The following is a 24,918-nucleotide window of genomic DNA, read 5'->3' as shown; positions in this document are numbered from 1 at the left end:
CCATTGTTTTATCCCACTGAGTTTTCGTGGTAAAGTTTTTAACGAGGACACAAAAGGTTGTTGTACTCTTTTTCCTTCACTAGAATTTTTTTTCCATTGGGTTTTTCTCTAGTAAGGTTTTAATGAGGCACATCCTTCATGGACATCCAAGGGGGAGTGTTATGAATAAATGAAAATATGATGTGGATGTCCATTGTCCCTAGACCTTCTATATCCCTTAACTACTATGACTAAATGACTTTATTTATTCTTATTGATATTTAGTCTCATGGCTCTTCATGTAATTGTAAGTTACAACTTTTGTATCCTATAAATAGGACCTACATTGCCATGTAAAGAACACAATTGTGAAGAGAATAATACAAAAGCTTTCATTATCTTCTTTACTCTCTTGTTCTCTATTTATTCCTTTCTCTCTATTCTTATATAATTTATAATATCTTGCATTGTTAATGATCAATTTCATAACCAATATAGTATAAATGAGAGACTCTTTTTTAACGAGACATGAACTTCATAAAAAATGACTACATGCCTAAATTGATGGACATTTTACTTTGTTTAACAAGTTGACTTGAATATTAAATATTGAACCGCTGCAAATTAAAAAGGGATGCTTGTGGTACTCTTAAGTGGACTTCCTATAATCCAACAATACTTAGACACAATCTGGGAATACCTCTAGTTCCTTCACACTTGAAATTTTTTTTCCATTATAATCAACATTGATTACAAAAGTACTTAAACACCACATCTAAGATTTCATATCTTTCCCTAAGGGCTTCCTATAATCCAACTTGATTAAGAATTTAAAGGAATTTGTTGTTGTGTACACTTCAGATTCAAAGAGTGATAAACTAATTTAAGCATAATACAAATGATTTGTATCTAAAGAGTATTTCTAACATAAGAATTTTAAGATGAGAGTTTGTAAGAATTTTTTTAAGTATTTTGTGCTAATACTTTATCATAATTTTGGCACAGTTGAAAGCAGATATTTCTCTCTATTTCTTCAAACACTCAATGTCATTTTATAGGAGATTTGAATAGAGCCGTTGTTTGAAGAGAATGTCAGCTCACCAAACTTCCTTGAGAAGTTTCTTCAGAATTCAAATCGTTTGCCCATTTTGGATTTCTCTGTTGAATAGTACTTCAAAATTTCTTTGCTTATTTATGAATGATCTGTTGCATCCATTTTGTCTCTAACAAATATTTGTCCGCTCTTGCAACATGTATTCTTTTAATTCACAAAGACAAAAGCACTATGATCGTGGACAAATTGTTGACAATCATGTTTTTTCAGAAGAAGACAAAATTGGGTCAGATGTTCATCAGAGCGTTGATCATTAACTTGATCCTTCAAAGCTTCGTCTTCATATCAGAGCTTGTCTTCACAACTTGATGCATATTTGATCAAAGCATTGATTTTTTGTTGACCATCTTCAATCAGAGCTTTGTCATCAGAGCCTCTTTTTTTGTTCAGTGCATTGACTTTCAGAGATTGTTGACTTTAGAGTTGGATTTTAATTTTATGGTCCTACACACTCGAACAAACTTTAGAGAGCACCAAATTATTTATTTTATATATTTTTATCATCAAAACCTTAGAGACATTGTACTAAAACTCATCTTAGTTCAAAAGTGTTGCTTTCAAGGTAGGTGAGTAATGGAATTAAATGCTTCCACACATTTTGTAAAAGTTTATACTTTTTTTGGTTGAAAGAGATGAGATTTCACTAAAAAGGCGGTATAACCAGGGGTGAATGGTTGTATAGTCATGGGCTAGCATTGGCTACCCCAAAAGGAATAAAAAACTTGAATAATTAACATGGTTTAATGTATAGCTACCCCATTAATATATTATTTGGTTACTCCAAACAATTTTGTTAGTTCAACGAGAGATGCTATTAAAATAATATTAATAATCTATTCAGGGCCGGACCCTGGGGGGTGCAAGCAGCGCTATAACACCGGGCCTCCCAGGGTATGGGCCTAAAAAAAATAAATTATAGCCCAGAGAAAAAATACTCTTTCTCTGATACATACCAACGTGCGGCTAGCTTTGTGGACGCATGGCTTTTGGTGGTTCTGTGCAGGTTTCCACTTTCCTTTTTTGTTGTTTTGTTTTAGGCCTATTAGAATTAGTCCTCTTACTTTTGTTGTTAGGTGGGTGTTTTTTTGGGAGGGTGGTTTGAGGTTCCTCATGTATATGGTAGTGATTTTTACCTTTAGGTGTACCGCATATATACGATACCTTGTATTTATCTTTTAAAAAATTAAATAGAACATTGCTCTTTTAAAAAAAAAAATACATCTTTAGTTTATTACGGGCCTCATTTCACTTCCAAAACCGAGCCTCCAGATCCGTAGGAACGACCCTGAATCTATTTAGTTTAGTGTCCATTATGGATAAATTTGACTTCTTAAAACTCTATATAGCTCAACTTTTATAAATAACTATTGTTAGCTTTTGTTTTCTTTGTCGCCGTTTCATTAAATATAAGTAAAAATTATTGTAAATTTATTTTACTAATTGATTAAGTTTAATATATTAGTTTTTAAAATATATTTTATTTCTTCTTTATGTTTGACCCACTAGTAAAAATTGTGATAGCTTCGCCGCTGGGTATAACCAATAAAACGGTTAAAACCACAAATCAAGTACAAATGCAACTTTGGAGGATTAGCCCAAATAATACACTCTCATTACAAATAAACACTAACGCGCAAGAGAGACCAAAAGAACTATCAAAGATATACCAATCCCCCAGCTTAAATGAAGCCACTAAATGAAAGCTAAAAAACAAACAAGGCCAAAAGCAAAAGAGCTTTGACCGAAGACTATTAGCCTAGAAGATAAATTAAACAAAATTTTATGATGTAGCCAAGGCAAAATTCCCAGAAGCAGGAGCAGCCTTCACGTGACATAGAGCAAGACTCCAAAAGATACTATAGTAGCACATTGAAGCAATCAATAGAAGCTAGTGGCAAGCTTAAAAAAACAAAACACCATTCTCCAAAGGTCACGAACACAGAGGCAAAAGAAACCAAAATAAGATGCCTTCTTTAAAACTCCAAGGAACCACTACCATCAACCCAATTAAATTATGGAAAATTCTATAGTAAAGTCGTGAGAATGATTTTTTTAGTGAAGTTAAATGGTCAATCATTGAGTATTTGTGTATTTAATCCATACCACATCTAATTATATGGTGTATTGCACATTTGTCTATAAGGTGTGTTATTATATCTTTACTTATTGCAATTGTGTCCCTGATTAAATCAAAATTAAACATAGATTCCCATTTGTCTATTAAGATTGAAATTTTCTTTAATATTTTGTATGAGAACTGATTTGTAATAAGGCAAAGTTTAGTTTTAGAGTGGTCCACCAACAGAACACTAGCTAACATGAAATCTGTAGTTATACTATTGGCTAAACAAAATAACTTTTTTAAAATAATCAGTTTTCTGACTGCACCGTAAAAACCTCCTTAAATTATATACCAGCCATAACTACACGCAGCTGCACACCTTTGACAGTAAAAGAACCAAATCTGAGAACTAAAAACACCCAGATACTACTATGATGCATGACAATTTCACAAAAGTTTGTTTTTACACATTTCCACCGTTCACACATGTTCACAGACTTTTACTCAAAAAACAAGTAAAAACTTATATTTTCAAGACAATTTTTTTATTAATGGATTCCTTAATCAACACTCTTAGGGCACTAGTTAACAAGATCTTTTTATATATTGTTATTGTCAAAACCTTAGAGACATTGTTATAATACTCATCTTATTTCAAAAGTTGTGCTTTTATGGTTGGTGAGTAATGGCATTAAGTGCTTCCACATTTCCACCGTTCACACACATGTTCACAGACTTTTACTAAAAAAAAAAAAAAGTTGACTTAGAATATTAAATATTGACCTGTTGCAAATTAAAAAGAGATGAATGCGGTACTCTTAAGAGGACAAGAGAACTTGTTGCCTCTCTCTTACTCTCAAATTTCCCAACTATGAGTTACAATAAGCTCATTAGTTTGACTTTTCAGAAACTCAGCAAAAGAAAATTTCATGGCACTACCAAACCAAGTTCAAGCTATTGGAAGAATCTTATTGAGAAAGATGCAAAAGTTGGAAACCCTGAAGAAAATAATGAGAAAGTATGCATATACAGGGTCCCACCAAACATGTTACGTGTAGAACCAAAAGCCTACATACCCAACAATATCTCAATAGGTCCTTACCATTATGGATCACAACACTTACAAGAAATGGAAATTCTCAAAAACAAGTTCTTTCAGCGTCTCTTCGATCCAAAAAGTGCAAATGGAGCCAAATTAGAAGAGGCTTGGAAGTTTCTTGAGAAAGAAGAAATCAATGCTAGAAGATGTTACATGGGTGAAATCAAATTAAGCAGTGATGAGTTTCTAAAGATGATGTTAGTTGATGGTTCTTTCATCATTCAATTCTTGAGGGATTTATCAGACAACAAATTCAAACAAGTTCCTTCTCTCAGTAGATGGATGTTACCAACCATTCGTCGCGAGTTGATAATGCTCGAAAACCAACTTCCAATGTTTGTTCTAACAAAATTGTTTGAATTAACCAATAACATGACCAATAGTCCTAAACCACAAATGAGTTTCAACACTCTTGCCTTCAAATTCTTCTACCGTTTGCTTACACCCGAGTCGAGAAAAACCCCTAAATGTCAAACATCTTACAAGTACAAAGTTGAACATGTTCTTGATCTTCTTAGATACAACATAAGACCAAAACTCATTGGCGAAGAGCTGAGAGGACGTCAAAGCGAGATGATTCATTCAATAACGGAACTTAAAGAAGGGGGTGTGAAAATTAAAGCTTGTGAGAATAGAGAATTGTTGGATATAAGCTTTGGAAAAAAATGGGGAGTTATGATAAAGCAACTAACTATTCCTCCTTTGTACATTGGTGATCATAGAGGAACCGTGTTTCGTAACATCGTTGCATTCGAGAAATGTCACAAGAGATGCAACCCAGACATGACAACTTACATGTTTTTCTTAAACGGACTCATAAACTCGACTAACGATGTTTCTGTTCTTCATTATAAAGGAATTATTCATCATTCTTTAGGGAGTGATGAACATGTGGAAGAATTAATCAACAACATAACTAAAGATATAGTTCCTGATATGAATGAGTCATATTTATACAAAGTTGTGAATGATGCAAATGATCATTTGAGTTGTTGGCGTGCAAGATTGAGAGCTTCAATTGTGCATAACTATTTGACTAGCTGGGCTGTGGGACTTTCAACATTAGGTGCATTTTTGGCTCTTTACTTTACATTCATACAAACAATTTGTGGGATTAGGAATGCGTTCAGTACAATGAAGGAAGCCAAGTTCAGTTCAGTGTTCAGAGGGTTGTTCATTCTTCCATTTGATGACCCTCCTCACTCTCCAGAATTCCATCATGTAGGTAAGGATCATGATGTCTCCACTAGGAGTGCTTCATAAAATTCCATCTTTTTCACTCTCTTTCCAACAAGCCGGTCTTAGTTTTCTCTTCCATTTTCTTCATTGAGAGAGGTTTTGGATAGATTTTTGACACAGAATCACCCATTTCCATCTTTATCTTCCTATTTTAGTCTAAATTAGTAATTTTTACATAGATCTAGTTTTTTTTTCCTCGTCATTTCATTGTCGAAGGGCGATGTTGTCTTGATCGTCGTCTTTTGCTGCGTTGTATGATTTTCTATCTTGTTTCGGTGTTCTTTTGGTTCCTATTGAAAAACCGAATTTAGTCAATTACAAATTTAATCAATGATTTGGGCGTCAACATTATAGATCTGTAGACATGAGTATTCCGATCACTTTGATTTTATCATATTATTTGTAAGCATTTTGTCGTTATATGTTGTTAACTTAGATGTTATGAGTTTGTTTGCATATTCTCATTTACGTTTTTAATGATGTTGAATATGTGTTGTATTTGATGTACTTTATCAATTTGAATAAATAAATATCAATTTTGTTTTTGTCAACTAAGATCAGCCACTGCTTGCTTCGGAAAATAAAGTACCTCCTTCATGGTTTTTGGATTCAAGAATTTATTTGTAAAGTTGAAAAGTGAAGATATAAATTAAGAATTTTTTTTTGGTGGTCGGGGTTTGAACCCTAGACCTTGCATATATTATGCATTGTATCTACCAACTGAGTTAAGCTCACGAGGACATATAAATTAAGAATAATGCCACATCAAGCGAACCAAATTATCCCAAAGGCATTGCGAATGAATGTCATTGGTTGTATAGAAGCGCAAGCATGCTTTATTCCACAAAACATGGGATTTAATGATGTCGTTTGTTAAACACCTTTATGAGTTTTCACACGACCACTGAGCCACATTAGTTGCTATTTCAACCATTGGATTGGCTCGACAAAAATATAATACTCCCTCCGTTTCTTTTTAAGTGTCTTTTTTGGAGAATTTTTTTTGTTTCTATTTAACTGTCACTTTCAAAGTTCAATGCATCATTAAATGTTGTTTTACCAATATTATCCTTTGTTATTTATTGCGGAGAGAGAAATATATGAAATGAGATGTTAAATTAATAAGGTCATTATAGTAAAAGTATAACTTATTGCATCAAAAGAAGAAACAATTATTGATTGTCTTGGTTTGTGTAAAATGTCAAAAAGTGACAATTAAAAAGGAACAGAGGTAGTAGTATCATCCAATAAGATTCAATGACTATTATTGAAAACTGTGTGAAACTGTGTTTGTTTCACTACATCAGTAAATCCTACTCCATTAATGTGAGGATGTGTTTGTGCACGGCCATAAATTTTGAGATTAACACATTAATACTCCCTCCGTTTCAAAATGAGTGTCGTTTTAGGTGTTTACACACATATTAAGAAATACAATGATTAAAAGAAAGAGAATGGTTATTTTATCAAATTATCTTTATTAACTATTGGTTAGTTTTAAAAGTAATACTTTGGAAGTAGTGTGCAGAGTATTAATTGGAGGATACAATTGAAAAGAAAAAGTTATTATTGCATTGGAAACTGAAAGCGACACTCATTTTGAAACAAATTTTTTAGGCTAAAGCGACACTCATTTTGAAACGGATGGAGTATTTTTTTTTTTTTTGTCAAATAGTCTAGTGGTTAGAATTTACTTTTTTCAATGAGAATAAGTGTGGTGTCCGGAGTTCGAACTTTAACCCCTGCATATAACAATGCATTTCTCTGTCAACCGAGTTATGTTCGCGGGAACTTTAAACACCATCAATTTTCACTTTTGCACCTCAGCCAAAGACACTCTCTCCTAGCTCTTCTTTTTCAGCTATTACAACGTCCTTGCTTGAATTTATTTTTCATCAGTATAGCTTCAACGTCCTTGCTTTCTCATATTTTTCCTTGTTGCTTTGCCCCTTCCTTTCCAAGAACTACCTACCACCTTCCAGAAACACGTATTTGAATAACTTTGAATTGATTACGTCAAGCCATTACGTCAACCAAGTAGACGTATTATCATGTCTTATCTCCTTCCAGCTGCCAAGGGCATAGATATCAATGATTTTAGAAGACAACAATGACTTCCAATCTGTAGTAGTATTCATTTGCTTTAAGTCTTGTTCACCAAGAAGTTATTGAACAATAATACCTTTCACCAGAAATAGGACATTCACGAATTGGTGCATCTCTTCAAATATTAATTACGACATTATTTGGACAGATGCATCTTTTCAATTTTCCAATATAACAAGTGAAATGCTACCTTGTGTATCAATTTATTAGGGCACGTGTTAAGAATCGACCAATAGAATTATATATTAGAAATTGTATCAATATAATTTATTATTCAAAATGTTGAATATTAATTTTTTTTCAATAACTTCTTACCATTTGTTACCCATAAAATAAAATATAAGACGTCAAGAGCAAAATGTGTCGAATGGAGTACTTGTTATAATTCTCAAGATGCATTAATATTTAAACCGTTCCTAAAAAAAATTAATATTTATACCGTATGAAATGCTGTTGGGTTAAAAAAAAATAACAAATGTGAAATTTAGTCTTCTAAGATAACTCCCGAATAGCTATCTCATTTGAGAAAACTCCCTCGTAAAATAGTCTTTCGAAAATAACTCTCTCAAGTCTCATGGGAAGAAGAAAGTCACGAATAGAACTTGAAGGACCGATATAAAGAAAAAAGTTAATTAAAGTTGGGAATGTGATGCAAGAAAGGGAACACCCTTTAAATAAATAAGGGAATCCATCCAAATTTCAAAAAGATCTGTTGGTGTTTACCGGTGTTTTTGGTAAACAATAAGGGTTGGTTTTGATTATTATAAGCAGGATCAAACTAGAAATCCTAGGACATGTTATACATTTGATTTTAAGAAAATAGAGTTACGTTCATCAAATTCATAGGTTGCCTTATGAACAAGACGAGACCGTATGACGTCTTTCGACAGAAAAAGGTTTTAAAAGGAAAAAGGAAACGCGGTAAATGCAAAATAAAGGCTAAAAGTTAAAAGTGCAGAAACTTAAAGAAAAGATAAATTGCATTGCATTAAAAATAAAGGTTGTTCGATTCCTGCAAGTTTGAAGGGAAAGATTTCGATTCCTGCAAAGATAAAAGTCAACTAATGTTGACCGCATTAAATGAGCATGTTGAATTTACAAGCTAACAACTGGTTAAAGGTGAAAGAGCACCATCCAACGGATAAAACCAGTAAAACCCTTTCGTCAAACGAGAGCATTGGAGCGATGCACATCATCACCAAAGCCATCATTACCCCTTGATGGGATAATACAATGGCACAACCCAATGTGATGACATAACAAAGATATGATGGCACATGTTAAAAGGGTCATTGAAACGTCACATCTATAATTACAAGACTTTCAACCCCATACATACTTGATAGACTCCAAAAGAGGCATTTATAGCCAGAAAGGGAAAGAGCTCATGAGATCTACATCAAAGTATGGGTGTCCCTATGCAAGATTCCCCTAATGGTAGACTTGATAAAGGTCAAATCCTGAGGCCAGGGAAACGCACAATTTTTAGGCTAGCATAAAATGTCTGCATAGAAGGAAACAAAGTAAAGTAACTCCACAACTATCAACTATCTATCTTAGGGGGGACGACACCATTCTTGAGTGACCCTCGATCCCGCGAGAAGGGGAAGTTGGCCCTTCAGGATGGACATCTAGAGATTGACAGGTAAAGTTTATGAGAGTCAACAAAACTCTTCACAATGGGTCATTACCTGGAGGAAGAGCGGTTTCACTGACATCGGTCCATAAGTCTTGTGAGATGAAAGAACCGAAAAAGTCCAGGAGAAATTACTTAGTTTCACCTACAAAATTTTGGAAACAGTATTTTCCAGAAAGGATAATAAGTCCCATTGACCCAAGAAACCGTGAACATGAAAGACCAATCTAGATGAAGATAACAAAGCCAACGAATCTAAAGTTGGTAAGCCCAAAGAAGTCCCCACTTAAAGTACTAAACTCATGAAACCTTCTATAAAGCTACATTCTGACTTCCTCTACCTACATCTTGGGGGTAATTGTTTCAAACGGGGCCAAGGTCCACTTCAAGTTAGACCCGAGTCTAATCGAGGACTCGTAAGCAGGAGATTGACCATACAATGGGCACACCCTAAATTCCACTAGATAATAGCTCAGATAAGCAGAACATGAACATCCAATCCAAATCCTAGACCAGAGGATCAAACAGATGGTCACAGACTTTACAAATTACTCCATCTGTTTCAAAATGAGTGGCATTTTAGCAACAAAAAAAATTGTTTCAAAATGAATGTCACTTTACATTTCCGATACAACTTTAATTTTTTATTTCCAACTTTACCCTCAAACTCCAACTTTTCTCTCACACGATTTTCTATGCAACTTTAAGTTTGATTTTTCTTATGAAGTAAGGGCAGTTTAGTAGAAGTGTTGTCTAATGATTATTTCATTCCATTTCTTAATATGTGGTACAAAACCTTAAACGACACTCATTGTGAAATGGAGGGAGTAATTTGTTGGGTGAAATCCCTACTAAGTGGGACCCACTACTCATAAAAAAAGAAATAATTAAATAATTAAATTGGAGTTTTGGTCACAAGTACTTTTCTTAATCCCTAATTGCAAGTAGCAATATATAAGGGCGCCTATTAGGGTGAGCAAGTAATACTCCCGTAATGGGAGAGTGAACTTATCCTAAATCTGGTTGTATATATTCCTTCCTCAACTTTTTTTTTTTTGACAAAAAACCTTAATTATTTTTACTCTTCTCTCTGAGAATTATTAAAGATAAATTGGTCCTCAAATTTCCCAAAATTTTTCAATTTGACCCCAATAAATTTATAAAAATTGCAAATTGACCCCTCAAATTTTCCAAAAAATTATAATTTGACTCCTCAAAATTTTGAAAATTTCAAATTGACCCCTAATTTCATTTTTCAAATTTGGCCCAAAAAAATTAAAAATTATAAAAGTTGCCCAAAAATATGACAATGTTTTTTTTTTATTACTTCATCCAAATAATAACATTTAAGAATGAAAGCAATTGAATTGAATCATTTGAATTCCCTAGAATTTTAAATTCTTCAAAATTTCTCAATTACCCCATCCAAACACACTCTAAGGGTATTGGTTAAGGAATTCATTAGTAATCCTCAAGGCACTCATTAACATTCTCCTTATTATAATTATAATAATATAAATAGGAGACTTTTGTTTTACCAAAAGTAAATAGGAGACATTTATCTTACTTTTTACTGCAATGTATGTAGGAGACTTGAGTTTCATAAAAAATTATGGACATTTTACATTGGTTAACAAAAGTTGACTTGAATATTGATAAAGATAAAGAAAGTTGTGAAGAAAGGCATGGAAGAGAATGAAAATTGTAAAGAAAAAGATAAAGATAAAAAAAGTTGTAAAGTAAGATAATTTTTCTGTATCTGTTCTTCATAGACACATGCAAGTTCAATTTATTTCTGCAATATAGCAGATACCTGAGAATAGGAGTTGCAAGTTGGATCCTTAGAGAACAAAAAAGTAATGAGTAACATGACTCATTTTCTGTATCCAATGTCAACAGCTATATATATAATTTACAACCATTACTCATAAGTTTCAAGAAAATAATTGCTTCACTGATTCACTGGTATCTCTAACTAACAGAAACTAAATAAATTTACTTCCCACATTGAAGATAATAACTAGTAGTAACCGCGCGCATGAAGATGATATGAAGTTCAAAAAGATAGAGGTGCAAGTAGCACCATTTGGTATCTAATCACGTCGCGAACTGTGAATTAAACAAAATTAATAACACCACCTCCATTTTGTAAGCCATTAGCAGCAAATCCTTTGATAAATAATCTCACAAGTATTGTGCGTGTACTCTGGCGCGATTCTCTTCCCACCATAGTCTAGCATGCATCTCCCCAAATTTTTCTCGACTGTAACATAGATAAATAAACATTAACAAATCAATTTCATAGATTTAGAACAAGCTTATGAAACGAAGCAGCAGAATGACCAACGGTTACTAACAAAACAGAATACACGCACACGCGGTAACTTTGGCAAAAGCAGGATGAGATGTAAATTACTTGTTTCCACATTCAATTGTTTTACATTGTTGCCAACTTGATGTAGCAACAACTAAGTGGTTGTTTTCAAGTCACGTAGTTAATAAGTTTCAGCTAAAGTTAAATCACTCGGGTAATATCCAAGTTTCGCTCCTAGCTAAACTAGTCATTGACCTGATTTTACTTATACCTCGACTGAACTCTAAATTAGTCATGCGTTCGACCTTGTCAAACAATCATGGTCTGCACATAATTAAAACACTTATGATCCGTGAAATGACATTAACTATCTCAAGCAAGGTTGGCTAATCTAAATATCTAATAGTAATTTTGGTGAACAATTTGGGATCTGAATTCGCTTCGGGATAACTATGCATTGACACAATCACACGAAATCAGTAGTCTAATCTTTTGACGAATCATATTTTCACTTTGCAATACAGGTCTAAAATACAAAGCCCGACTAAGGTTCAATTTGGTCACATCTTCAAAAATTCTTTTCAGACCCTTGCATTCATTTCAAAAATTCAAATTTATTAACTGCGTGTTAACATGAATGAATGCAGACAATGCAAATTAGTTTTTTTTTTTTTTTTTTTTTTAAATTTTTTAACGTAGAGATTTAATTGCGAAAAAGAGTTTAACCACAGCATTGGTACATAGCATACCTGAACCTGACTCTTCTGATCTCCCTTTTGCCGCCTGGCATAGACCTGATGGTAATGTAAACACCAGGTTCATCTTCCTCAACCCATTCACTATCCGGATCACTAGCATTGCTCATCGATAAATCACCAGAGCGATCAGCTTCTCTAGAAGAGCTACTTCTTATAGAAGCAGCTACTGATGATATATCTGTCTTAGCAGCACTGATTGTTGAAACCTTTGGGGTCGAGTTCATGCCACTTAAGTCATACTGATAATGTTTGGACTGCATTGAGTGTTGATCATAGGAATCTGAGGACGAGTACCCCATTCCCATTCCTGTTGGTCGGAATAAATTGCGTGATAGTTGTTCCTTGGTCAGTGGTGGTGTCACTGGGCTGTCTGCTATTGATTCACGCTTTGAACTCTGCTTTCAATTCACACAAATGTACAAATCAAAAATAGTAAAACAACTTATTTTTATAAGTTATATCTATAACTTATAAATTAAACTCAAAATGTCTCTCACAGACCAATATGTGACTAATATATGATTTCAAAAATGTTTTGTCGATTTCAATGACTAAAATCTGGTTTTTCAGTCCTCTAAAAATCGAAAACATGAATCTGAATAGACATGGGAGCAACACGGCATAAATTACAAAATAACGAATTTAAAAAAAATAAATCATATTTAACCAAATTCTATCATGAATCACTCTGATCGGTGGTTCATAGTGGACCAGTACTTGAAAATCACCTAAAATTCCAACATCAACTTGAGTGATACCAATTCGAAGAAATAACGAATATGAGTACCTCAACTCATATTTGTTTTCCTTTTTTTTTTTTTGTCGAATTGGCAACGGGTCACTGTCTCACTAACAAAAACAAGGAAGATAGTGAACTTTTTCTTCAAATGCGCGACATTAGTCATCATCATTGATACTTCAAGTGATTTTCAAGTGCTAGTATATAATAGACCATTTATCAAAATGGTACTCATAGAAACATCCTACTTTATAAAATAAAATGACTTTGAATATGTAAAAGTATATTGTCATTGTTAAATATATTCTTTTGACATGGAAAAATTATCCATAGGCCTTGATCAAAGTGAGGATTTCTACTTTGTACTATTTCCACCGTACCTATGCATCTGCATACCAAATTACCAGAGTGAGAATTTACCTCGTCTTCAGATCTTGCTGGAGTTGGAAGCGGGAAGGCTTGGCGGTTAAGCCTTTGAACATTGTAAAGTTCCATAACCTTATCATAGTTCTCTGCCCACCATCTTTGAGCTTGCCATTTGTTAAATATATCGCGACTATACATCAAATGTAAACAATAATTAAGTTACGAAATCATCATCATATAAAAAAGTAATGAAAATTAGTTATCCCATAAGAAGAAAAAAATTGACAATTACATTGTTCCTATCATCTTTGAGTTTTGTTTTATGATGTTGCATTCAATTGAAGCAATAATTTTTCAATGTTATGAAGACAACTGAGCTTTTTTACTATGTGTATCATCAGTGTATGAAGCATAGTTCTAATCAAGTCAACGATTGTAATTGCGGTCACACTATAAAGATTTTCGAGTTTTTCTCAATGGCATTGTATTCGCAATTGCAGCTACATTAGCCGTATTTGTACACATTTTGATGCAATATATAAAGGTTTGCCGTGTAACCGCAGTTGTGACTGCAACCACAATTTAAAGTCGTGAATCGCGGGCCTCTAACCTTGAAATATTCTAATAATTATGATTGGTGGCCAATTAGCCATTATATCATATGATTGTGTTATTTTTGTCACCAAAATTTTTAAGTTGAATTTGCAGTTTTTAGTGGTGTATGACAATGATGTCAATTATACGAGTCTAGATGCTTTTTGACAAAGAATTCTAAGATGAATAAAGAATAATAATTAGTAAAACCGATCATGCTTTGTGAAAATGAAATTGTTGCATTGACCATACAATGAAGTTGTCTAGACATTCAAAAGCAAGTGGGTCCAAACTTTTGATGTCAATTACCCACCAAACAACGCAATGATTTAGATGTTTTAGTCGTTTTAATAGTATAGTACTAGCCTAAGACCACACTATATCTAAAATTTGTTACTAATAGCCTAAGACCACACTATTTATTAAATTTGTGATCTGAAATTCAGGAGGAAAAAAAGACAAACAGAATCACTCATGTAGATTGACCCACCCACCAGCAACATAATGGTAGGGATTGCACCACAAGTCATCATGTAGGGCCAATATACACAAATGCCATGCGTGCTTTTATCTTACGATAAGATAACATAATATGAAGACAGAAATATGAAACTTAGGTGAGAGTAACCATACCATAACTTATAAAACATTTAGTCAAAGAAAAAACTTATATATCATAAATTTAGGAAGGGTTCTTTAATACCCAAAAAAAGAAGTTGGGTATCAATGCCCATGAAATAAAATCAACTCAAAAATAAAATTTATTTGAAAATTAATAATATATATAAAAAGGTGACATGGCATCAAATAATTGGTGTTGAGTGCTATATCCAAATTGGCTAAATTCAGTCCTCAAATAGCACTAGTCATTATATATATTTAGTATCTAAAATTAATAAAAATAATAAAGTCTCTGAAGCGCATTAGAGCATCCACGACGATAGTAAACTAACATGATCTTTAAATGGGTCCCATGTATACATGTCCTTTATTTATCATTTTTAAATAAAAATATCTATTAATGACTTAATGATTCCAATGGTACTAAACTAAAAAAAAAAATAAAAAAAATCCTAAAATAGGTCCAATAATATGTACTTTAACATGTGCATTTAAAAAATAAACAAAAAGAAATTGAAAAGAGAAAGAATCACATGAACCTAAGATGGTAGGATCAAGACATACTTTAATGTATTGTAATATCTTTGTTACTTGCCATATATATTTGGGGTGCTAACTCAATGATAAAAACAATTTTGTAACTTCAAAGTAGGGAGTTTGAATCCTTTTAAAAACGGTTGTTGTAAAATAAAAATGAGTGTTGCTTTAACTAACAGTCACAACTTATTATATTCTTATATAATTTAATGACCAATAAGTGGGAGAGATATTTTAGACTAAATTTCAACTTTAGTATAAAAGCCTATGTTATCTATTTACCACTTTTTTTTTGTTGAAAGAAATTATCTATTTACCACTTTGTTAGGTCCCTATTACCCACCTAGGTTCACATTTTGTCTTGTATATAGTTTAGGAGTGGAAGATTATGAGAGGAGAGCACACCCCATCAAATTGCATAATAATAAAAGACAAAAACTGTTAATATAGGATGACAAAGTCACATAATCCGGCATGAAGAGATATGAGAAAAGAACAAATGAGCTTCCCCGACCAAACGACATGACCCAATTTAAAGGTTCCTAACACAGTAAACCTTGGCCCCACAATTACTTTGGAGCCAGAATAAATTTTTCTTTAGGAACTCTTTTGGGATTGCTTTTAGCAAAGGCGTGGTGAAACTTCAAACAAAGGTGAAGAGGAGATGGGCCCCACAAAACCCTTTTGGGATTTGTATGGTTTGGGCTAAGAAGCGAGAAAGCTGGTTTTAGTATGAAATGGTGGTTCTTGTTCAACCTACAAATTATGAGAGAAATATAGGAAACTAATAGAAAGAAAGAGAGAAAATAATGAGACATGTAATGAATAATATAGTATAAAAAGAAGAAGAAAAGATTGAGAAGAAACATAGATGTATACATGTAGAGAAAAAGTGTGTGTAAATTTTAGAAATATTTATGCATATACTCTTATTTTATAGAGCATATGCATAAAAGGATTCAAACTATATACAAATACAAACAAATTTACACCGTGATAAATCACAATCAATAATATATGATTTAAAATTTAGTTATAATTAAAGTTGGTCGTTTTTACTAATCTAACCATTATAATTGATTAACAACAATGTAAAATATTATGATGGTTTATAGGATTAAATCTTATTTTATGCTTATATTTGATATCATGATTAATATATCTGAATCACAACGATTCACTATGATCTTAGACCTCAGTGTGATACCAAACATAACTATATATGCGGGGAATTAGTCACTTTAGTCCCTGAATGGGAGAGGATTCGTCACTTTAGTCCCTGAATGAAGAGAAATTGCAAAACAGTCCCTGCATGGTCAATTTCAAGGACTAAAGTGACTAACGGAGTCTACATTCAGGGACTAAATTGACTAACGAAGTTTGCATTCAGGGACTAAATTGACTAACAAAGTCTACATTCAGGGACTATTTTGCAATTTATCTGCATTCAGGGACTAAAATGACGAATCCCTTCCGATTCAGGGACTAAAGTGACTAATTCCCCCTATATATGCATTTCACGATTCACTCCTTTTCTTTAATATATTATTTATTTATATTTTTGTCATCATCCATTAACATTTACAACGCCTTTTCTCACTGATATATTTACATTATGGTGTTTTTTGCCCAAAAAAAACTTTTACAAGAAAATGTGAAAAGGTAGTAAACAAACACATTTGTCCTATCACTCATGCTACTAGAAAATTGGACTTAGGATGCTTCAACAATAAGAAGAAATGAATGAGCATAATTGCACTAAGTAATCAGGTATTGGTAAACCTCAAATCCTTCCCAAATCCAAGTACAAATTTGACCAAAAATGTGTTTGGCCTAAAATTCTAACATTTAGATGAGAAATTTTTATTTTCATACTCATTTTTTACTCTTTAGAAATTAGTTCAAATGGGAAAGAGAGATAAGTGAGATTGTGACTTTGTGAGAGACAAGATAAAATATATGATGTGAAAAAAAGAAGTGAGATTTTGTTTTCTAAATTTAGGTTGCTTTGAGAAATAAAAAGCCTCAATTGTTTGTTGAAGGATCATTACTCACCAAATTCAAACTTGCATAAAAGACAAATAAACCTAGCATTGCACTAGTTATTTAAGTCACGTTTTTCCTTGAAAACAAATAAACAAACCACGTGATATGGAGATGTTAAATTTAATCCACGTCTATTTTGGATTTTTTTCTTATAATTTCATTTTTAATTTTTTTTATAGTGTTATACATTTTTATTTAAATAATTTTAATTATTTTTAGATAATTTCATTTAATCTACATCTAGTTTTCTTTGGAGGGATACTTTGTTGTTAGTTATATCCTTTTGTTTGGTAAATTGTATTATTTTTCTAAATATTAAATATAAATGTATTAAAGTATATAATGTATTTATAAAATAAGAGAAATAATATTTTTTTTTTTTAAAAATAAGAGCAATGAATTTATGATCACAGCATAGTTCATGCACCATTAATTTAATAGAATATCCTAATTATTATCTGATAAAAATTTATAGAAAAAAATTTGTTACTATATAAATAAACTCACTACAAATGTTTTTATCCCAATTGTAAGAAAAAAACTATTTCATGGTCAAAAACAATATCAAAAAAGCTGTTTCAAAATTGGAAAAAAGAAAAGTAAAAAATGAAATAAATAGTTATGCATGGAAACAAATATCCAAAAATTTTGTTTTTATTATATAAATAAACTCACTTATAATCGATTTATTTTTTCCATCTACAAATAGAATCCTATTTCTTGGTCAAAAACAATAAAAAATATTTCAGAATTAGGGAAGAGAAAATAATTCAATGAAATCTATAAGCATGCATGGAAACAAATATCCGAAACTTTTGTTTTGACTATATAAATAAACTCAATTTAAGTGAATTTTATCTTCTAACGGAAAACTATTTCTTGGTCAAAAAACAATCAAAAAAATATTTCAGAATTGGGAAAAAAATAAAAGAAATAAATGAAATCAATAATCATGCATGGAAATAAATATCCGAAGTTCTTTTTGGTCAAAAAAGATATCCACATTCTTTCAGAAAAAAGAAGTATCCTAAATTCTTAACTCAATTCCACAATTGCTTTTCAACTTTTTGGTAAACATTTTATTTGGTAAATAATTTTATGATTGCAGTAAACTAAAGAAACCAATCAGAAAGACACGGTAATTTTACAAAAACTATAATTTGTGCTTCATCAAAATCAAGCATCACCTCAAAATGAATGATGAATTTCACGTAAAATTAAGCAATTACTGGCTTTAAGATAGGGATCAAACTCAACTATACCTATTCATATTCTTTAATCAAGTATACTAGTTAAATTAAAATATGTATGAACTGTAAAAGAAGAGAAAAGGAAAAGTAGATAAAGAAGACTAGAAACTAGAGAGTAGTGACTTTAACAGTGTGAAATGTGATAATAACCCTCCGACATAGAAAAAGAAAAGACACACCATTACTCACTATCATCATCACTAGACCACTAGCCATATTCAATCAAAGAAGAGGGTCCATATCATTCATTGACCTCTAACAACACCAGCCAATCTCAAAAGGACATCACAAACCAATACACCTGCTATCAGTTGACGATGAGATTAATCTCTGACCTAGTCGATATTTGGACCGAATACTAAATTATATATAAAATATAAAAAATAAAATAACATGACACAGTAAATTTTTACGTGTTAACCTTTGGATTCTTTGAGGAAAGGATCTTAGTAATGCGCGTAAAATAAGTATAGTTTGATTAAGAATTGTTTTACCAGAAACCGACGTACCTGAACCGTATCCGCTTGAGATCGTTACCACCTCTTGGAAGAGACACAAAAGTAATCAAAACACCAGGCTCCACTTGTGCCACCCACTCCTTCCCCTCCTCCTCCTCAAGCACCACCACTCTCCTCCCACTTCCTCCACCAAACGACGAAGACGAACTCGGTGTCCCTTCTCCACTTGATATCCCCTTCAACCTAGCTTCCATCTCCTTCCCCCACGTCCTCGTCCTCCGAAACTTCTCCGAGTCAGAAACTTCTGACTCGGAGCCACCGTTTCGGAGGCGGGTCGCAGGAGTACACGGATTACAGCTTTTGTATACACCTGAAGCTTTCAATGCCATGTCTTTTATCTGACATGTTAAAGATTTTACGCTCTTTGCATTGTTGTTTGATTCTGAATCTTCTTCGAGTTTCTTTGGACGTGCTATGCATGTAAGCATGTTTTTTGGTTCTTTTGGAATTCAGATCGTGTTTGTGTGAGAAATGAAACGACAAAAAATGGAGGTGGATATAGTAATAATGTGGAGGGTGTGGTTAAGAAAATGTGAAAATCGAGGGACAGGTATTTGTAGGCGGCATGCGTAGCAGTGAGTGACTTCGGTTAGGAAATTCAGAGATTCTCTGAAAATATCAGAAAAAAGAAAAAGAGAAAGAAATTAATTAGTAAAATGAGGAACATATAGTACGTAGTTTATGAAAATAAAGTAATAAAAATATTAAAATGAAAAAAGAGAAAGATGTTGAATTGAATTGAAAAGAAAAGAGAAGTACCATGTGCTTGACATTGGAGTGGGGGAGGAAGAGAGAACAATGGAAGGAAGTGTGGGTTTGATTGAGTTTTTATTATTTTGTTTATGGTGGGTAAGAGAAGAGTTTTAGTGGAAGAGGAGAGGAATGGATTATGTGGAATATGAATGTGTGTTTTCTCACTTTTGTGTCTTATACACTTTGGATGATGTCAACTTCAAAGAAATTTTTCCTTAAAAAAAAAAAACTTCAAGGCAATTTATTTTCCATCCAATTGTATTTTCACACGGCCTACTAATTTTTGAAAATGTTTTTTTTTTGGAGTTTTTGAATTATATAATCTAAAATATGACTTCTTTATGTTTTTTTTTTTTATGGAAAACTGTATTTTTCACCAATTTGGATTTTAAAATCCGAACAAATAAATAATTCGAATTTTATAATTTGAACACTCCTTGTAGACTCTATTTCAAAGCATGTGTACGTCACATTCTTTGTTTTTTTTTTTATTATAAAATTGGAGCACCCCATATACATACTCTTGTGCCAAGAATTCAAAGGAAAATATGTTCGGATTATATGATTTGAACTATATCAATACAAAGACTGGATCTGTTTGTGACAAAGATAACCAATTTAAGAATCATACTAACCATCATAACTTTAATCCTTGTGTTTAAGTAATTGTTAGTTGTTCATGTCGTTTCCCAGTCAAAAATCTTATTCCTGTTTCGGACTACTTGATCGGATTGTTATGATACTTGCGCAAAGAATCATAAAAATAATAAAGAAACATGACCTTTTAGAAGCGAATTCTTATGAAACTCCGCCCCTCGAAATCTGAAGTTTCATCCTTTAGACTCATTTTTTTTTTATTTTTTTTATTTTTCATATATTCTCGGAAAAATCCAAAAAAAATGTGCATTAGTTTTATTTGATTTTTAGAATTCCTTTAGTGGTATTTTATATATATTTTATTTTATCTGACTTATTTTTATTACTCCCTCCGTTTCAAAATGAGTGTCGCTTTAGCCAAAAAAAATTGTTTCAAAATGAGTGTCGCTTTCAATTTTCAATGCAATAATAACTTTTTCTTTTCAATTGTACCCTCCAATTAATACTCTGTACACTACTTCCAAAGTATTACTTTTAAAACTAACCAATAGTTAATAAGGATAATTTGGTAAAATAACCATTCTCTTTCTCTTAATCATTGCATTTCTTAATATGTGTGTAAACACCTAAAACGACATTCATTTTGAAACGGAGGGAGTATTTTTTACGTTGTTTTTTAAAAGCAAAATTCACAATTACTGAAATGGAATGAATTTTTATTTTTCCTTATATATAAGCATATTTCAGATTATATAATCCAAAAATTCCTATAAAAAAATCGGAAATGTAATAAGCCGCATGAAAATTGATGGTCATTTATTGCCTCTTATATGGTCAAATATGTCAAATACACTATCAAAACTAGTATTAAATGTTTTCACTAAAACTAGTTTCTAAGAAGATCCTGTAATTTTTAGGGGTTGGATGAACAATCATCATAAAGAAATTATCCTCTACATTTGTGTTCTCCATAGCCCTCCGATTATATATATTTTTGTCAGACTTAACTCTTTCGGATTATAAAATCTAGACAGGATGCATCCAAATTTTGAAATTCAGACACTTTGAATATAGTGTTAATATTGCTTTTGGTCCTTCTGATATTGCATGAATCCAATTGTAGTCCGAGAACTGCTAAATGGTGCGAAACAAACTCCGACGAATTTTTACGAAGTGCAAAATGCTAGGCCTTCCCTAATATTTTCTGAATAAAAATGTAGATGAATATAAACAAATAAAAATAGAACACCCTAATAAAAAAATATTCTTAATCTTGACCAATATATACTCTTAATAGTGCTCTTGCCTCATGGCAGTAAACTAACGGTGGAGTCGGCAATATTATGAAGAAAAGATTTCAGAAAACAATTTCATTGTGTTATATAAGCAAATATTTTGAAAAATTAATTGAAGAAAATGTTTAAGCTAGTGACAAAATTGGTATACAGGTGCCCAAATCATGATTGAATTTATGCTGGATGAAAATATTCAGCTTCCGGTAATTCGTCTATTTTCATCGACAAATATGTCGTACCATTCATCATTTCCCTTGTAGTCCTTATTATAAAAAAAAAGTTTAGACTTTGTCTCTACAATATCATATTCTTCACTTTATGTATCTCATTTAGCATATGTCAGCGGAATTTACCTATGTGGCATGTTGACCGTGTAATTTTAATTGACAATTTTATTATATCACACTAATTCAAACCCTCTTTCTTGTGATATTAATTTACTTTAGAGAACACATCATACACATATGTATACAACTATATATAGATTTATAAAATCAAAACAAAATTGTTAAAGTAGCATAACCAATAAGAATTAGTTCACTTTTGCTCATTGTAAAGATTTATATGGATATATTATTAATGGTATTAGGGTTTGTATTGTGTTGGTCATGTCTTGAGAAGTCACTCAAAGGTTGTATTTATAGCCCTCTATGGGCCTATTTTATGGTCACTTAGCCAATAAGTAATGAGGGTATTCATGTCTTTTAGGCCAAGCTCTAGAGGTTTTTAGAAGCTGGCTGAGGCAGGATCCATGGACTCCAAGAGTAAGTTTATTGACTTACTCTAAATCTTATCCCTTCGTTTTATTTTAATCTAATGGTTAAAATTAATTATTAATCAAGACACATGCAGGGGCGTAGCCCTTCATATGGGAGGGGTAGCCTTGGCTACCCCAAAAAAAATATTATTCTTGAATTAGTCGGTATGTATTTATATCCGGCTACCCCAAATAATAAATATTGAGCTACCCCAAACAAAATTAGTTGCAAAAGTTAGCATAAATAATAAAGTAAAAAAACTACTACCAAATTGATAGATTTATTTGTATTCGTTTGATACTTTCGGTCTCAATAACAACAATAGAGAAACCTTTTTCAACAATAAAAATTATCAATGACAATAGTCATAGACAAATTAAATGGACAATGAGTTTCTTGCAAATAACTTATTTATTTATATTTGAAAAGACATTATTAATCTATTATTAAACAGGCAGGTGATGAAATTGGGTTCTTCAAATGCATTTTGCCCAACGTTTTAAAATAGCAATTTTTATGTTAAGTTTCTAAGATTTGTTAATTTTAGTCCTTAATTTTTTGTTAGAGATTAAATTCAAGACTAAAAACACTTTTTTTGTAAAATTTTAAAAAACTGAGAAAAAATTGAATAATTTAATTTATGGGACTAAAAATATATTTTATCCTTAAATTTAATACGCCTGTTTTCAAAAAAATCCTTCTTTATAGTTGGCCCCTGCATAAATTTTTTGCGAGCTTCGCCGCTGGACACGTGAACCTTAATTTATGCTCTCCCACACTATTTCTCTTTTATTCCTTTGTTTTCTTCCTGCAACTGATGAAAAATCCAACTCCTCCCATGTATCGTTTCACTCATTTTTTGATGCTATCATCATCCATTTCCATTCATGAATTCTAGTGATGACCTTTAAGTTTTCGTTGGTTTTTTTCTTCATCTAACTTTCCTCCTGCAACTATTTACAAAGAAAAAAGGCAATATTTTTAGGGATGTGATTAATGTTGGCTGTAACAAATTTGTTTTTAAACGGATCTTGGTTGTTGTTCTCCCCCTTCCTTCCCTAGCAGCCAATAGTCTCTTTCTTAATTTAGATACATTAATGTTTTAGATTGTTTAACCTCCAATTTTCAAGAATAAATAAGACAATCACAGTGAAATTATGTGCATCTTTGAATTGTAGTCGCTCCTGGTGAATATGAATTGGTTAGGGGATCTTTATTGGAACAAATTGAGAACCCTACTTCAAATCATTTGGGGGATTGATGCAGTAAATCCGCAAGTGCACGGTTTACCAATGTAGTAATAAAAGAAGAGAGTTATGAATTCAATTAACCTTTAACAATGATTAGAAAAGAGTTCAAGTTACAAGATTGGATTTTGTTTGATTTAAAAGAAAATATAATAGACAAGTTTGTTTGATTCTAAAGACAAGTTTCTCTTTAGCCTGTCACATCTCCTTTCGGTCTCAGTGAGTGTGTTTCGTTAGCAACCAGGCCTATTTCCATGGTTGATTGCTATTGAAATCCTTGAAGCTCGAAACGTTAGTGTCTCAAGGTTTGCTAGACTATTTTCATGTTTCACAATCCTTGCCTGATTTCACTTGTTCCAATATCAAAACTTCATCTTTCTATCCTTTGTTTGATATTTGTGATTATGAATGAACAACTATTAAACTTCGTCTTTCGGTCCATCGCTTAATACTTGTTAATTCATTATAAAAATGGTGAAATAGATTAGAAAATAGATTTACATAAAATTAGGGTTCGAGGGAAGAAGAAGAAGAAGAAGAAGAAGAAGAAGAAGAAGAAGAACATAAAAGTAAATAACAAGAAAATAAAGATGAACTTTTATTCAAAGAAACAATGGTCAATTATTATTTCCAAAAACAAAAGATGATTCAATATGTTTGCTAGTTGCTCTATTTATAGTCTACAACTACTTAAGCCCCAAGAAATACATCAATAGAATGTTCCACAAGAAACCATGGGCTTTAGGTCAGAAATAAACTAAACGGGCAGCTTGTCGAAGAAGCAAAAGCAGCAAAAGGAAGTCTAGGGTGGTGGCACGGCCGTGCCACTGGAGGCACGAGCCTTGCCAAGCTCTCTGGTGGATGGCCTCATATTTTTGCACCAAATCTTTGTATTTTTGGCCTCAACCAGCTCCAAATCTCCTTTCTTTTGCTCCAAGACTCAATCTTTCATATATTTGTTCCTGAAATTAAATAACTTGCAATTGAAGTAAAATAGTTATAAAAGGAAATAAAAACACATAAAATCTAAATAAAATAGACTCAAATAATGTATAAAAAACACTAATTAATGACTCATCAAACTCCCCCATACTTGAATCTTTGCTTGTCATCAAGCAAAATGCATAAACATTAGCAGCATAAACAAGATTTAACATATGACAACTTTTATAAAACTCATGTCTCCTCCATGACTTTGTTCTAATGGTACAATAATCATAACTTCAAGCATTTCTCATGAACCTATTCAACCCAACAACAAGTCTCAAGTGAGTGTGTGTGTGTGTGTAG

General features: G+C 32.2%; 2 protein-coding genes across 2 annotated transcripts; one reads left to right on the top strand and one right to left on the bottom strand.

Moving 5' to 3' along the window:
• Window positions 1-3,934: 3,934 nt before the first annotated feature.
• Window positions 3,935-6,044, top strand: LOC146945976 (UPF0481 protein At3g47200-like). The gene has a single exon (XM_085744231.1). It carries the CDS (start codon window positions 4,027-4,029, stop codon window positions 5,515-5,517), a length of 1,491 nt encoding a protein of 496 aa, XP_085600357.1. The 5' UTR covers window positions 3,935-4,026; the 3' UTR covers window positions 5,518-6,044.
• A 5,004-nt stretch (window positions 6,045-11,048) lies between these two features.
• Window positions 11,049-19,882, bottom strand: LOC146945975 (protein Brevis radix-like 4). Its single transcript, XM_085744230.1, has 5 exons — window positions 19,738-19,882; window positions 18,970-19,587; window positions 13,467-13,602; window positions 12,299-12,702; window positions 11,049-11,498 (listed from the first exon to the last, which is right to left on the bottom strand). The coding sequence occupies exons 2-5, from the start codon at window positions 19,404-19,406 to the stop codon at window positions 11,420-11,422; spliced, it is 1,056 nt and encodes a 351-aa protein (XP_085600356.1). The 5' UTR covers window positions 19,407-19,587; window positions 19,738-19,882; the 3' UTR covers window positions 11,049-11,419.
• Between the last annotated feature and the right edge of the window lie 5,036 nt (window positions 19,883-24,918).

The sequence above is a fragment of the Medicago sativa genome, chromosome 2 (assembly GCF_051527215.1).
Source record: "Medicago sativa cultivar Bolivia chromosome 2, Bolivia_mono, whole genome shotgun sequence".
NCBI classification, from domain to species: domain Eukaryota; kingdom Viridiplantae; phylum Streptophyta; class Magnoliopsida; order Fabales; family Fabaceae; genus Medicago; species Medicago sativa.
This window is presented reverse-complemented; position numbering and strand designations above follow the sequence as displayed.

Excerpts from the sequence above, each read along its gene's own strand:
- LOC146945976 (XM_085744231.1), top strand. The coding sequence starts at position 4,027 with ATGAGTTACAATAAGCTCATTAGTTTGACTTTTCAGAAACTCAGCAAA.
- LOC146945975 (XM_085744230.1), bottom strand. The coding sequence starts at position 19,406 with ATGCTTACATGCATAGCACGTCCAAAGAAACTCGAAGAAGATTCAGAA. Across the intron at positions 13,603-18,969 it reads CTCAAGCGGATACGGTTCAG|TCGCGATATATTTAACAAAT; the intron begins GTACGTCGGTTT and ends TTTGATGTATAG. Across the intron at positions 11,499-12,298 it reads ATCAGAAGAGTCAGGTTCAG|TCGAGAAAAATTTGGGGAGA; the intron begins GTATGCTATGTA and ends TCTATGTTACAG.